This window comes from Pan paniscus, chromosome 5 (assembly GCF_029289425.2).
Source record: "Pan paniscus chromosome 5, NHGRI_mPanPan1-v2.0_pri, whole genome shotgun sequence".
Taxonomy (NCBI): Eukaryota; Metazoa; Chordata; class Mammalia; order Primates; family Hominidae; genus Pan; species Pan paniscus.
The window spans coordinates 40341382-40357625 of NC_073254.2; the positions used below are offsets into that span (position 1 = coordinate 40341382).

Consider the following 16244-nt stretch of genomic DNA (forward strand, 5'->3'; position numbering starts at 1 on the left):
AGACACCTCTCAGTGAAAGCACCAGCCAATTTGAGACAGAGCTAGTTCCTAGAGACCAAGTCAGACTGTGGTCAGTAATTCAAAAGGAATTTATTGGGATTCTCCAGATGATTTGTTGAGCTAAAACATATGTACACAGTAGTTCATTATTAATGTTCTCCGAAAATTGAAGGTGCATACGTTTACTGTGTCTTTCCTAATCTTTACTGGATCTTCCTTAGTCTTCTAGGTTTCTTTAAAAATACTCACCATATAATTTGTATGCTGTAGTCAAAGGATGACCAGTAGTTGAATTTCATATTTCTTGGCTTTATAAACAGAGTCTTTCCTGTGACTTTTTTCTTTATTTTCATTTTATAAAAAAGGGCCATGGGAGAAGTAAACAAATCAGTATTTAGAATTTATTTTAAAAGAAACTGTCAGAGAGCATATACCATGGGATCAGCAGGAAGCTGGCCCAGTTACAAAGTCTAGGTCAGGGTTTTTGGTGTTTGCAGTAATAACTCTGAAGTAAGCTTATCTTATAGTCTTTTAATTCTTGGACAATCATATGATGCATATGTTGACTTTACATGAACAAGATTATTTGGTTATCAAAACACCCCATTCCCCAAGCTCTGAAAAATGGCACCCAAGTCTTTCCTCTGTCAATCTGATAAGATTGCAGGTCTTTGAGGTATAAACATGATTTCTTTTTTTCCAACAAAGGTATTGAGATATGATTGACACTTAAAAAAGCACTGTATATACTTAATGTATACAATTTGATGCATTTGGAGGTAAGTATACACCCATGAAACCATCATCATGATCAATGACATAAACTTATTCATCACCTGCAAACATTTCTCTAGCCAACTCCCTCCACCTTTTTTTTGTCTTTTTGTTTTGTTTTGTTTTGTTTTGTTTTGTTTTATGTCAAGGGCACTTAACATAACATTTACCCTCATAGCAAATGTCCAAGTATACCATACAATATTGTTAATCATATGCACAATAATTTCTGTACAAGATTTTTGTTTGTTTTTGAGACAGAATCTCACTCTGTTGCCCAGGCTGGAGTGCAATGGCGCAATATTGGCTCACTGCAACCTCCGCCTCCTGGGTTCATGTGATTCTCCTGCCTCAGCCTCCTGAGTAGCTGGGAATCACAGGTGCACGCCACCACACCCAGCTAATTTTTGTATTTTTAGTAGAGATGGTGTTTCGCCATGTTGGCCAGACTTGTCTCAAATTCCTGACCTCAAGTGATCTGCCCACCTTGGCCTCCCAAAATGCTGGTATTGCAGGCATGAGCCACTCTGCCTGGCCTACAAAACTTTTTAACAGCCCGTAGCTCACTTAGAGCAGCATAAAAATCAACACAAGAATCTACAGCTTAAATGAGAAAGTAGAATGGCAAGAAATTCCAGATCTCCCAAGAGAAGGTAGAAATATGAACAGTAACATCGGAAGCCAAATACATTGGCTGTCTGGAAGTGATGGGAGTTCCTGCCCACAGTCCTCCCTAAAGTTCTTTCTTTTCCTTGATGGACACCCCATTTGCTTTTTCTCTGCTATTGACAGGAAGATGATTGGCAAGAGGGGACAATACCTCTTGTTATTGATAGATTCAATAAAGAATTGAATCTAACATGTGCCTCTCTAAAGAGCTAGCCCTTAGCAAAAATGTTTCTTTTCACTTTTAAATTGTAAAAATGATACCTGCATCATAGAGAAATCAGAAACCAGAAACCAGAAACCAGAAAAAACAGAAGCATAACCTCTATGTTCTAACAGACTGACTGTGAACTGACTTTTCTCCTATGTATGTTTTTATATGGTTGAGATTATAGTGAATAATAGACATTACAATATCATAGTATATTATATATAATATAGAGTATACTATATATAGCCTATTACAGAATAATATTAACAGTCATTCAGTAACCACATAATATTTCACCTGTGGTTAGATCATAATTTACTTAAACATTCCCCTATTACTAATAATTTAGATGGTTTCCCATGTCTGCGATTCAAAACAATAATGCAATAATATCCTTGTGCAAAGATCTTTCTCTATATTTGGCCTTGTCCCGGGAATAAAATTACTAAATCAAGTGGTTTGCGTGCTTTAAAATTCCTGGGATCCATTGTCAAGTTTTAGCAAACATCTGAAGAAAGAGCAGGTGTGCTTTCCCATTTCCTTCTTCAACGGCCTTTCCTCAAACCTGACTTTTCTTCCCCTCACTACCCAGAAAGTTGCTGATGACTTCATTTTGACCTAGCTTTGTCTATCAGGGAAGGTAGCATTCTGGTATATATACTATATGTTTTCGCATTATTATGTTAGGGACTTAACGTGCTGCCATCTCTTGGGTGATGAAAAACTTTGAAAAGAGAGGATAGGTGGCAAGGAGAAGAAAATGTAATCCCAAAGAGTGAATATCTAACAAAAGAATGTTTTTTGTTAGATATAAAAGAATGTGGTGGAAACTAGCGATGGGAAGAAAGTTGAAAGATTGAAGAGGTTCTTCCTGGAGCTTCTCACATTAAAGCACTGCTGGGTACACCACTCTCTAGGAGACTTCCCAGTATCTGAGCAGACATTTCCATTTGCCTAGTAAAGTGATCCTAAAGGAACACCAATGTAATTTCTTATTTTCATTTTAAAAAGCAATGGCAGGTGATAATTTGTAAACAAGCAGAGGCTTGTTGGTAGAGACCTGGACAGATATCTTAAGCAATAATGTCTTAACTTCTGCCTGTCGCCTCAATGTTTTCAAACACCAGTGTGGCCAATAAATAGCAAACTGGAGACAGAAAACATGTTGTAATTTTGCATGGTTAGAGAATAAGGTTCTGGTTAATTAAATATTTTGATTGGTAGAGAATTATTTTAAGTGGGTTACAATAAAATGCACTTACCATCAGTGAAACTCTAATTCAGTTCCTCTAGTGGTCAGAATACGGTCCAGTGTTGGAGTCATGATGACTCTAGGATAGAGATTTGTGGAGTGCTGGTTAACAGAGGGCTTGGATATGAACTTTAATTATTTTAAGAGAATTGGAATGTACAGGAAAGGGTAGGTGTATGACAAAAACAGGAAGGCTGCATTTGAGGATAGTCATTCACTAATTTCATAGATATAATTGAGCACCTACTATGGGCAAGAATTGGGAAGGGAAGGCCAGCCCCAAAGGTCCCCCTATTGCCAGGATTAAAGGGAGACAGGTCAGCATTTTTCAATCAATTTTATTTCAGATTCACTCTCACACTGTCCTATGAGGTGAAAGAGGAAAAAGTTACATTTTTACATGGAAGATTATGATACAGTGTAGTGATAAAAAATATACACTTTGGGACCTGACTGCCTGGATTTGTATCTTGGTTCTGACATGTGTCAGCTGTGTGACAGTGGGCAAGTTAATTAACCTCTCTGTGCTTTAGTTTACTCATCTATAAATTAATGATGAAAGTAGATACAACTTCCTAGGGTTGTTCTGAAGATTAGAGTTAATATATTTAGAGCTGTTACCTCAGGAACCTATCTGCACTTATATTAGTCACTTGTTGTAAAAACTGTTGTTAAGACTGAGGCTCTAAAGGTTTCTGGTGATTTGTCTTCAGTGACACGTGCATTTTTGAGCTGTGGCATTTAGGTCTCCTGACTCATATTGAGTTGCCCAATATTAAAAACATAACTCACAAGGTCCAAAGGAACTTCCTTTACATACATCCACATTCATTCCCACATCCCCTAACACACATGCATTCATACACCAAAAATATTTTCTACTCACTTGAAGGAAATAATTAGTATGGTGGGAAACAAAGTCCATTATTCTTCAGTTAGAAAACAAAACAAAACAAAAACAAACTTAGAATAGTTTGAATGAGGTAAATACATTGGCAAATTAATTCACACTAATGTGTAAATGACTACCACTTGAGTATTTTCTAATAATGGGATTTGCCAAAAGGATCCTGGGGCCGTTTAGTGGAGAAAAGTTTTACCAACAAGTCACTGAAGATGCTGAAAAGCAAACATCCCCACATTGCACTGTACAACAAATGAACTCCCACCAGTGGGTCTCAGAATGCAGCCTGCTGTTTTCAGGACCTCTGAGCCACATTTCCTTGAGCCACATTTCCTTGGGCCACATCTATACTTGCCTGGTACTGGCAGAGAACTACAAGAGAACCTATTGACAAGGTCGAGTTACATTGTGGCCTCAGAGTCTAATCATTCAGGCCACTCTCCACAGAAGAGTGAAGTTGATCAAGTTTATCTTCTGGTCCCAGACTTTCAGCTCCTGATATCTCTCTGAATACCAGGCCTACTCTGGTGTTTATTTTTCCTGCTCTGCCATCTGGATCCCAATTTCTGTTGCTCTTTCCTCCTTCCTCCTATTTTAAACCTGCTATCAATAATAGATTTGGTGTCAGTCATTTACCCCATTGGACAGTGCAAATTAACGAGTCTTAACGTGGCTTGGCTAGTTAAGGAACAATTTTTTTTTTCTTCCCCTACTGATGATGTTTTTAGTGATTTTGTTTTTGGAAGCGAGAAAACCTTGGGGGCAGGGTTGGGTAACGAAGAGTGCTTCCCAGAGCCCCTGAAATCAAACCTGCGGGTCGCTGCCTTCTCTATTCACTCATACAACTACTCCAATAATCAAGGGGCTTGGAAATTTGACTAAATTTGTTTTTTGTTTTTCTCTCTGTACATTGACTTTTAAATTTAGATTTGTGAACAGAAGTTTTCTGAAAAGGAATTTGGTGGAAAGGCTTTATTCCCGTTAATAGTTTGAAAACGGGACTGGGCACAATGGCTCAGGCCTCTAATCCCAGCACTTTGGGAGGCCGAGGCAGCTGTGTCATCTCAGGTCAGGAGTTTGAGACCAGCCTGGCCAACATGGTGAAACCCTGTCTCTACTAAAAAAATACAAAATTAGCTGGGTGTGGTGGTGGGCACCTGTAATCCCAGCTACTTGGGAGGGTGAGGCTGGAGAGTCACTTGAACCTGGGAGGCGGAGGTTGCAGTGAGCTGAGATGGCACCACTGCACTCCAGCTTGGTGACAAGACTGAAACTCTGTCTCAAAAAAAAAAAAGAAAAGAAAATGGGAAAATGGAGGACACACTTTTCACTGTAAACCAGGGTGCAGAGAACAAAAGGGGGTTTGGATTTTACAAAGTCAGTGCCCACCCACGTTGCCAGTTAGTTCTGTTTGTGCAAATAAAGGATTCAAACTTGCTTAGTTCTGATTGGTTGTTGGAGCCAAGTTCTGATTGGTCAATAGAGCTGAGTCCTGATTGGTTAATTTAACTGAGTTCTGATTGGTTGGTTCGGGTGAGCTCTGAAAGCCCTAAAAAGAAAAAGGTGCTGGTTTTCAGGGAACTTGAGTAAGCTGTCATCTCTAGTCAAAAAAGGGCCACTTGGATCTATTTTAAATTTAGGGCCAGTGGCCGGGCACGGTGGCTCACTCCTGTAATCCGAGCACTTTGGGAGGCCAAGGTGGGTGGATCACCAGGGGTCAGGAGTTCAAGACCAGCCTGGCCAACATGGTGAAACCCTATCTCTACTAAAATACAAAAATTAGCCAGGCATGATGGCAGGTGACTGTAAGCCCAGCCACTCGGGAAGCTGAGATAGGAGAATCGCTTGAACCCGGGAGACGGTGGTTGCAGTGAGCCGAGATCACTGCCACTGCACTCCAGCCGGGGCGGCTGCGACTTCATCTCAAAAAAAAAAAAAAAAAAAAAAAAAAAAAATTTAGGGCCAGTAAACCACGTGAGATCCATTTTGAAGGATGGGCTCTTTGATTTTGACGTTTATTCACAGATGCATCAGCACCCATGTAGTTTCATTAGACCAGCCTTTTCTCCATGAGAATGGTATGAAATTTTGCAATGAGCACTCAATTGGAATCAGAGGACTATTGAGGACTGTCTCCAATTGTCAGAGGACTGTTGGACTATTCTTGGGCTCAAAAATGCTGCCACAACTTTCCACCTTGGCAGGAAGCTTAAGCTTTCTCTGCACCTCTGTTTCCTAATTTGTAAAAGAGGTGGAATTATTTACTTCCCAGCATTATTGTGAAGCTTAAATGAAATAACCTATGGAGAATCAATTTGTTAAAGCATTCCTCACTTTTGCAGGCCTTTGAGCTTGAAGTAAAAAACTTTTCCTAGCTAACATGTATCACGTTTCTAGCTAACATTCTTTCTTGCCCCCTAACATATCCCTTGGAGTAAATATTACATCCCTAGCTCAACCACATGTTTTAAATTTACATTCAGTAAAACCTTTTTTTTTTAAACCAGAGGCACAAAAATCTCCTACAAGGAGATAATGAAATGTGTCTTCTCTCATCAGTGCAGCAAGGCAGAAATTTATGATCATAATTGCCTACTTTGAGGCAAAGTATCTTTACTATGGTTGCTAATAAGGCAGTCTTTCTCTAAGAACTGCAGGGAAGTGATGTGGAAGTAAAGGTTTTTTGGCCTGAAGGGACATGCTGAGAAATGAAGCTGTTGGCAGAAAACTTATCCTTGGCAGCATTTGGTGGGATGAGGCGATAGACTCATTCCCTCACTCCCTGTGGCCTGTCTCCTTCAAGGCAGGACACCCTAAGCTTAGGGAGCATCAGAGAGGGTGTTAAAGGGTGGGAACACCATTGGTTTGCCTGTTAACATGTTACTTTTGTCGCCCTCAGCCCAGCATCAGCGGGGTGGACCTTGATAAGTTCCGCGAGATTCTCTTGCGTCACTGCGACGTGAACAAGGATGGAAAAATTCAGAAGTCTGAGCTGGCTTTGTGTCTTGGGCTGAAAATCAACCCATAATCCCAGACTGCTTTGCCTTTTGCTCTTACTATGTTTCTGTGATCTTGCTGATAGAATTGTATCTGTGCATTGATGTTGGGGACACAGTGGGCAAACTCACAAATGGTGTGCTATTCTTGGGCAAGAAGAGGGACGCTAGGGCCTTCCTTCCACCGGCGTGATCTATCCCTGTCTCACTGAAAGCCCCTGTGTAGTGTCTGTGTTGTTTTCCCTTGACCCTGGGCTTTCCTATCCTCCCAAAGACTCAGCTCCCCTGTTAGATGGCTCTGCCTGTCCTTCCCCAGTCACCAGGGTGGGGGGGACAGGGGCAGCTGAGTGCATTCATTTTGTGCTTTTCTTGTGGGCTTTCTGCTTAGTCTGAAAGGTGTGTGGCATTCATGGCAATCCTGTAACTTCAACATAGATTTTTTTTGTGTGTGTGGAAATAAATCTGCAATTGGAAACAAAAATGTACTGGTAATTGCTTTTGTCTTGTGACCTTTGAAATGTTCTACCTGATGGTTTGACTAACAAACCCCTTATCTAATGGGGATCGGGGGAATGGTGGAGAAGGAGAGTGAAGGGCAATATCTTAAAAGAAATCCACACCACCAATCCTTCTATAGTTCTCACATGCCCTCACTAGGGCTGACTTCCTGGTGAGCTGGCATTAAAGTGAGAGCTGCCAATAATCACTTTTTATTGGAAGGAGGAGACCAGAACACTCATCCTGGACTGGGTTTTGCTCTTAAGTGCTTGGCGAGCTCACATGGCTAGGCAGGTAGATATAGAGAAGAAGTATGAAGAAAATGTTTCCCAAGTAACCCAGGCTCCCCTCTCCATCCCTTCCTTTTCCAACAGTGCTCCCCAGCAAATCTGGGACCACGACAGCCTTCTTCTAGGTACGTGAGTGCCTCTCATGGGTGCCTCTGCATGCTCCTGGCCCCAACATGTGCCCTGCTCTCTTCTCTCCTGGAACTCTGATGCCATCCCCATGGAAAGGAGACTGTTGGGGCAAGGGGAGAGTTTCTGCAGGGTAGGCCCCACTTTCCTTTACTGTCTTCATCCTTTATTCTTCGTAACACCCCTACCTTATACTAGACTGTGTAGTAATTTCAGGCTTAGTGAAGTGTTACAGATAATTCAGAAAAATTAATGTAGAACAGTGTATTTAGAGCTGTTCATAACCCACGAATTCTGTTTACAGGGGTTCCCTTCATTGCACACCCTTGTCCTAACCTGATTTTCTTCCCTTCAGGTCACCCTTACCTCCAACATATAGATAATTCATATTAAGAACTACTATTTACTAAGTGCTTTCTATGTGCCAAGTACTTCTAGGTGCTTTCCATACCTTAAGTAATTTAATCTTCACCAAATCCCTGTGAGATAGGTACTATCATGATACTCATCTTAGAGATGAAGAAACCAAGGTAGATAGAAGCTAAACAATATGTTCGTTATCATAGCTCTTAGAAGTGGGAAGTCAGGGAGTCTGACGCTGGAACCACGTGCTCCTAACCACCACTTTATTTATTTATTTATTTATTTATTTTGATATAGGCTTTCGCCATGTTGCCCAGGCTGGTCTCAAACTCCTGGGCTCAAGTGATCCACTCGCCTCAGCTTCTGAAAGTGCTGGGATGACAGGCATGAACCACCATGCCCGGCCAACAACCACTTAATTACAGACAATTTTCATGTACCTTTCAGGAAGCCTTGGCCCCTTCCTGCAGGTTCTTTCTCACAGTGGGATCCGCCACACCTCCCAGAAGAACAATTCTCCAAGTCCGGCTCATTCAACCTGGAGTACACTTTGTGGGAGCTTAAAGAGAGTTCAGGAAGCACCACAGGGTGAACCACACATGCCAGATTCTTCTGTTGATTGTCCAAATGGTGAGCTAACTGTGCACACATACACTCTTCACAGGACAAACAACCATTTTCAGGATTGAGACTGCCTGAACCCACAAAGAGGAAAAGACATTCTCTATTTCCAGGACATCGCATTATTCTGCAGTGATTAATTCCTCTTAATCTCCTGTTTTCTTGTTGTGTTTTAAATAACAGAAGCCTTTTATTTTAACACAGTTGAATTTATTTTACATTTATTTATTGCAACATATTTTATGTTTGGTTTGAGAAAACCCACTCTATATGTCACAAATGCATTCTCTTCCACTATCACTTTTTTAAACTTTAAAAAAATTATAGTCATAGATACATATGTGTGTGTTTGTAACATAACAATTGCCATGTAACCATTTTAAGCGTATAATTCAGTGGCACTAATTACATTTACAATCTTGTGCAATGATTACCACTATGTCTAAAGTTTACTCATCACCCCAGACAGAAACTCTGTACCCACTAAACGATAACTCCCAATTTCCCTCTTCTCCATTCTCTGTTAAGCTCTAATCTATGTTCTGTCTATATGAATTCACCTATTCTAGATATTTTATATAAGTTTCATTATATAATATTTGACCTTTTGTGTCTGGTTTGTTTTACTAAGCATCGTAATTTCATGATTTATCCATGTTGTAGCACATATCAGAATGTCATTCCTTTTTATGGCTGAATTATTTTCCATTGTATGAGTAGTCTATATTTTGTTTATTCATTTGCCTGTTGATTGACATTTGGTTTGTTTCCACCCTTTGGTTATTGTAAATAATGCTGCAAGGAACATTGGCATATGAGCATCAGCGTCCCTGTTTTCAATTCTTTTGTGTATATATGTAGGAGTGGAACTGGTGGTTCATATATTAATTCTATGTTTGTCTTTTTGAGGAAATGCCAAACTATTTTCCATATAGCTGCAATATTTTACATTCCCACTAGCAATGTAAGAAGGCTCTAATTTTAATCTCCTGTTTCTAAATACAGCTTTTCCTGGAACTGGCAAAAATCAGAACTAGACCCAAGGCTGAGCCATATCTACTTAATTTATGACTCTTCCTTTAGCTACACGAAGAGAGTCTTTGAGGTTTGCTGCTCCTGCAATGGGTGTACTGCATTCTTAGCTAAGGATGTGCATCCTCTTCCGTGTCTATCTAGTGGTGGCTGAGAGGAGGATGAGGATGGGAAGGGACGTTTTATTCTTTTAGGAATAATTTGTTCAGACCCATTGAAAGAAGCTACTTACCTTGAGCACCAGCAAGCTTTTAGTCATGGCACATAGCTGAGACTCTATCAGAAGCTCTCAGGTTTCCTGCTCTATTACAATCTTAAGTTGAAGACCTTTCCAAGCATGCAAAGAAAGGGCTGGTGAGGAATGAGTTAACTATATCTTATAATGTAGGTGCTGGTAGATTCATTTATGGATGGCCAAGGAAGATAAATGGACTTAGGTTTTTCTTGAAAAACCAGAGGCAGATCAGGGAGCTGAAGTAGAGGCTCCTAGTAGGCAGAAGTCTCTTATCAGAGCCTATGTAGTATATATTTGATGTGTTGGGAAAAAGTGGAATGGCATCCTGAAAGCTGTGCTTTGGTCCAAAGATGTGTGTTCATCCATTCATTCAACAAATACCTATTAAGAATGAATGAAGCCTTCTTCAATTGGTCAGGCCCTCAGACACCACTCCCTCCCCTGAATTATGATCCCAGGTAGTCACTGTCCTACTCATCTGCCAACTATACCTCCAAATAGTGTTAATTTATATTTATGGATACTTTCCTTCTTAAGTAGATTGTAAAGTTATTGATACCAAGGAATTGTGTATTGCAATCCTTTGTATATGAAGCATTTTAGTTGTAATCAAGAATGCTGTTGATGGTGGTGGTGGTGATGCTGTTGGTGGTGATGATGGTGTTGGTGGACGAAGAATCTACTGCACAACATAGTTGGGGATTGGGCGGTGCTTAATGTAATCTTTTATTGGGTCTACATGGTTATAAAGCAAAATAAAAATGTAATTATTTTTGCTGCATAGCGTAGCCTAAAATAAATAGTTAAGTGATAGATCTCAATCACTCATTTTTGTAAAATTTCAGTAAAATTGGTGTGGGTATCCAGCTTTACTTTATCTCTAGATATTGCAATTTCTGGTCAATTCAGCCCCAAATTCTATAAAACCCAGTAGCTGGAGTGGACTTAATATAACACAAATAACGGACTTTCTGATTAAACCTGAACAAGGCTTGGTGTAAAAACAACTTCAGAGGCCTTACTGCCAGACCCATAAGCTTCAGTTTTTCTTCTTGATGGCTTATTTGTTTATAAGTTCTTGAAGGCAAAAGCTTATAGGTTTTTGTAGGTTTTTATTTTAGCAATAGTTAGCTTATTTTTGCTTTATCAGGGTTAGGGATACTTAGAGCCATGACCTCCTCTGTGAGACTTTTAGGACAATGTTGAGTTTCTAACTATCATAACAAACAGTCACAACCTGGGAGATAAACACCTGCTTCTGTCTCCTCAAGGACCTTCTCTCTTCATTCCCTCCAGGGTTAAAGGAACTAATTATTTTGACTGTGGACCTTCCCTTGTTTTTCTTAACATTCTGGGCCATCTTCCACTGACATCAGTCCCACTCTCCTCTGCTCCCACATTCCCTCCAGCCTCCCTCCTCTCTCTGCAGTGACTTCACAGCTCCCTAGTCTCTCTTCTTGACCTTTTTCTAATCTCTTCTTTCCACCTTCCATTTCATCCCTTTTGCTCTTGACCAATTAAAATGTGCTCTTTCTTCTTGGATCTCCTTAGGTCCTAACTTTTCCATAAATCTGCTCCAATACTCTCCACTATCTCTTTTCACCCAATTTCTATTATTCTTTAATTAATATCCATAATTTAATCCTAATTCTCCTGTAGTTGCTGTATCTCTGTGTGTGATACATATGTATGTATGTCACCTCCAACGAGGTGAAAACCTTCCAGTAAGATCTGGAACCCTGGTTTTAGACTTTGGTAGCAACTCCATCTGGCCCTGCCAGACCACTACATGAGTATACATCTCCTAGCACAGTTACCGGCACAATTGAGAAACTTTCATCACCAAGCGATGGAGAAAGCCTTGCCTCTGAGGCTGGTTCCCTGCTATTTATTTCCAATTCTGACTCTTCCTAGCTGTATAGCCTGGGGAAAATCAACAAATCTCTCTATATATCCATTTCCTTATCTGAAAAATAATACTGACTTCTGGTGAAAATGATGCTCTATGTTCAGGATTTGAGCAAGCATATCCCCGGGCCACCACTCCAAATGCATAGCACTGTCAGAATCAGTGATAAGAAATAGTTTTAAAAAATAAGGCTCACAAATAAGACGAGACTTTTCCTGTAGGATAAAGCTGAGCCTGAGGTCTTGCTGGGCTCCAGATTCTGAGGCAAGAAGGGGCAGCAGCCGGCACCAGAAAAGTCCCTGAGCAGGGAGAAAGGAGTGGGTCTCACTGCTCAAAACCAGGGGCTGGAGATGGACTTCACAGGCGTGAAAAGAGGCTGGAAAAGCTGAGAGGCGCTGCTGGGCCAAAGGCTTATGAGTGGCTCAAACCTAGGGAGCTGGACCTGTGCCAGGTCACTCACTGCACCATTATGCAACCTCTAACGTCCACAGCATTTTTAGAGGGAAGGAGTCACAGTCCCCCAGTGCAAAATGTAGGTTTTAAGCTATGGCCCTAAAAGGCCAATCTTATGTAAGCACCAAGCTACTGGACAAGAACTTAGAAGAGACACAGAGAGAAAGAGAAATAAAAAGAGAAAGAGAAAGAGAGAGAAAGAGAAAGAAAGAGATCATTTTTTATTCACATAAGCCTGCAAACTTTAATTCTAAAGCTCATAAGGTTAGAAATAGAACTATCAGCAATCCTTCTTCTGAGTATATGCCCAAAAGAGAAGAAATCACCACCACCTTGTAAAGATATCTCACCCTGATGTTCACTGCAGCACTATTCACAGTAGCCAAGATATGGAAAAAGTCTACGTGTCCATTGACAGATTAATGAATAGAGAAAATGTGGTATATATATTCAGCCTTAAAAAGGAAGGAGAGCCTGCCATTTGCCACAACATGAATGGACCTGGAGGACATTATGCTAAGTGAACTAAGCCAGACACAAAAAAGAAAAATACTGCATGATCTCACTTATATGTGGAATATTTGGGGTTTTGTAAAAAAGAGCTCAAATACACAGAGATAGAGGATGAAACAGTGGTTGGGGGGTGAGGAGGGGACGGCACAGGCAGTGGGGAGATGTAGGTCAAAGGATATAGAATAGCAGGTATACTAGGATGAACAAATTTAGAGATCTAATGTACAACATGAGGACTAAACTTAATAAAATTGTATTAGGATTTTATGTTATATAAGTAGATTTTAGCTGCCCTTGTCACAAAAAATAACCACGTGAGATGACAGATATTTTAATCTGCTTTATTATAGTAACTATTTTACTATCTATATATGTCCCATAACATCATGTTGTAAGACCCAAATATACGCAATAAAATTTATTTTAAAAATAAATAAATAAAGCAAAAAGTTTTTAAGGTCATTGGGAAAAAAGCTCATGAGAAAAGCTAATGCTGAAGAGACTATTACAAAATCAATACCCAGGGAGTAAACAAATGAAATAAAAACAATACAGCCATATAAAAATACCTTCAAAATAGGTATGTTTGTATTTGCTTAAATATATGTAACTTATGTTTGTAAAGGAATCTGTAACTTACTTGCCTCCAGGAAGAGGCACTGGGTGACAGGGTAGGAAGGAGACTTCACGGAATATTCTTTGTACCTTTTGAATTTTGAACCACATGAATGTATTATCTACTTAAACAGATATATAAACATAAAATTTAATAATTATAATACCAGTATATGTTTGCTTAGAACTCTTACAATAATAAAGGTATAATAATTAAAACAATTATTTTAAAATAGGCAGAATGAAATATAAGCAAGTGGACATAAATAAGAACCCATTAAAATAATGAAAATAAAATATATAATTACTGAAATAATATCAGTGCAAGAAATAACTTTTGACAGGTCACAGTTGGAATCAGTGAATACACATATTGCAGACACTTCACACAGGAAGACACACAGAGACACACTAGATAAAAATCAAAAAGAAGATAATAGTTTTTAGAGTCCACAACATATGTCTATAGCAATTGCATACAGAGAATAAAAATAGTGGATCAATACAACTTGAAGAGATAACAATTGAGTTTCCAGAAATGAAGACATGAATCCTCCAAATGTGAATACATATTGAATTCTAAACCTGGTAAATAAAAATAAACCCACACCAGAAACTTTATATTGAAAATGTAGAAAATAAAGGCTAAAAAAATCTCAAAAGCTGAGAAAAAGGAGAAAATTACATACTAAACAATAACTACATTGCCAGTAGATTTTTATCAGCAAAGACAGATAACAAATGGACAGTGGAGTATTTCCAAGTAAGAAAGGAAAATAACTGTTAATCTAAAATGTTACCTATCTAAACTAACACTCAAAATTAGGATGAAAGACTTTTTTTTTTTTTTCCCTTGAGACGGACTCTCGCTTTGTTGCCCAGGCTGGAGTGCAGTGGCGTAATCTCGGCTCACTGCAAGCTCCGCCTCCCGGGTTCACGCCATTCTCCTGCCTCAGCCTCCTGAGTAGCTGGGGACTACAGGCGCCCGCCACCACGCCCGGCTAATTTTTTTTTGTATTTTTAGTAGAGACGGGGTTTCACTGTGTTAGCTAGGATGGTCTCGATCTCCTGACCTTGTGATCCGCCTGCCTCGGTCTCCCAAAGTGCTGGGATTACAGGCATGAGCCACCGCGCCCGGCCTGAAAGACTTTACATAGACAAATATTTTGAGGGCTTTACTCAACTTCTACCATATATTCTTATTAAGAACTACATAAGGATGTATTTAAGCAGAAAACTAAATCCAAAAGGAAGTGTGGGATGCATAGTATGGAAAATGATTTTAAAATATTTAAGCTTTAAAATGGACAGAGATTTGGCTAAAAATTGATTTGTAAGGATGTTCACTACAGTACTAGCTGTAATATACAAAAGTATGGAAACAACCAAGATGCCCAATAGTGTTACTCCAAACTTTGCAGCACTTCATTTTTATTGAAAGTCTGGACTCTTAAAACATTTTTTTTTTTTTTTTGAGACGGAGCCTTGCTCTGTCGCCCAGGCTGCAGGGCAGTGGCATGATCTCAGCTCACTGCAACCTCCGCCTCCCGGGTTCAAGTGAGTCTCCTGCCTCAGCATCCTGCGTAGCTCGGAATAGAGGCGCCCACCAGTTTTGTATTTTTCCGTAGAGACGGGGCTTCACCATTGTTGGCCAGGCTGGTCTCGAACTCCTGACCTCAGGTGATCTGCCCGCCTCTGGAAGTGCTGGGACTATAGGCGTGAGCCACACGCGCGGCCTAAATAGCTGTCTTTCGTGGATTACATAATAATCTCAGAAACTGTCTTTGTGGCCTGTTATTTTCCTGGGAGTGGAGATTAAAGTATTTTATTGAAAAAAGATAGCAAAAGTATAGTGTTGGAAAGGAGCAGCTCCCTTGTCTTTCTCGCAGGGAATGCGATGTAGCAGTGACCTGCTTCTTCCCTGCCCCGCTGCTGAAATCTCTAGGGCACTACACAGAGGACCAGGTTATGGTACTGTAACGCTATGGCAGTGCCTAGGGGATCAATGTTTACAACTCCTGAAGCCCCAGCGGACTTGTTACAGGGCCCTGCAGTTTGTCTCGTTGTCTGTAGGCGGCTTATGTTAAACACCTCAATTAAATCGTCTACCGTAAGAACAGGTAACTTTTTCTCAAGCTCTTGGTCTATGGATAGGTAGGTTTGGAGAATGAGTAGAAGGTCTTCAGAACGCAGCAGGCATAAAATGTCAAACAGTGGAGAAGCAAAGCTTTCTCCTGCTGTAAAAAGCCTGCTGAACAGCCCGAATCCTCCTGGCTGCTCTGACTGAGCTTCGCTTCTTTCTGCCAGTAGATAACTTGACAGCGGCGTGCTAGTCCTCGTTCTCGCGTTCCTCCAGCAGCATAAAGCTCTGAACGAACAGCTGTCTCTGTCTCCGCTTGCTACGGTCTCGGGGTTTTTTTTTTTTTTTTTTTTTTTTGAGACGGAGTCTCGCTCTGTCGCCCAGGCTGGAGTGCAGTGGCGCGATCTCGGCTCACTGCAAGCTCCGCCTCCCGGGTTCACGCCATTCTCCTGCCTCAGCCTCCCGTGTAGCTGGGACTACAGGCGCCCGCTACCACGCCCGGCTAATTTTTTGTATTTTTAGTAGAGACGGGGTTTCACCGTGTTAGCCAGGATGGTCTCGATCTCCTGACCTCGTGATCCGCCCGCCTCGGCCTCCCAAAGTGCTGGGATTACAGACGTGAGCCACCGCGCCCGGCCGGTCTCGGGGGTTTTTATAGGCACAGGATGGGGGCGTGGCAGGCCAAGAAGGTCTTGGGAAATGCAAC

At 40.6% G+C, this 16244-nt stretch overlaps 1 protein-coding gene across 2 annotated transcripts in view; it reads left to right on the forward strand.

Annotated features, from left to right (window-relative positions):
- The window catches only part of SCGN (secretagogin, EF-hand calcium binding protein), a 68143-nt gene that overhangs the window by 42285 nt on the left and 9614 nt on the right, over positions 1-16244 (forward strand). The window contains exon 11 of one of the 2 annotated variants that reach the window (XM_003823211.4): positions 6707-7284. The exons of the other annotated variant lie outside the window; for it this stretch is intronic. Coding sequence (XP_003823259.1) covers positions 6707-6835 — 129 coding nt within the window. The 3' untranslated portion in view covers positions 6836-7284. Of the gene's footprint in view, positions 1-6706; positions 7285-16244 lie in introns of those variants that run through there. 2 annotated transcript variants of the gene reach the window in all.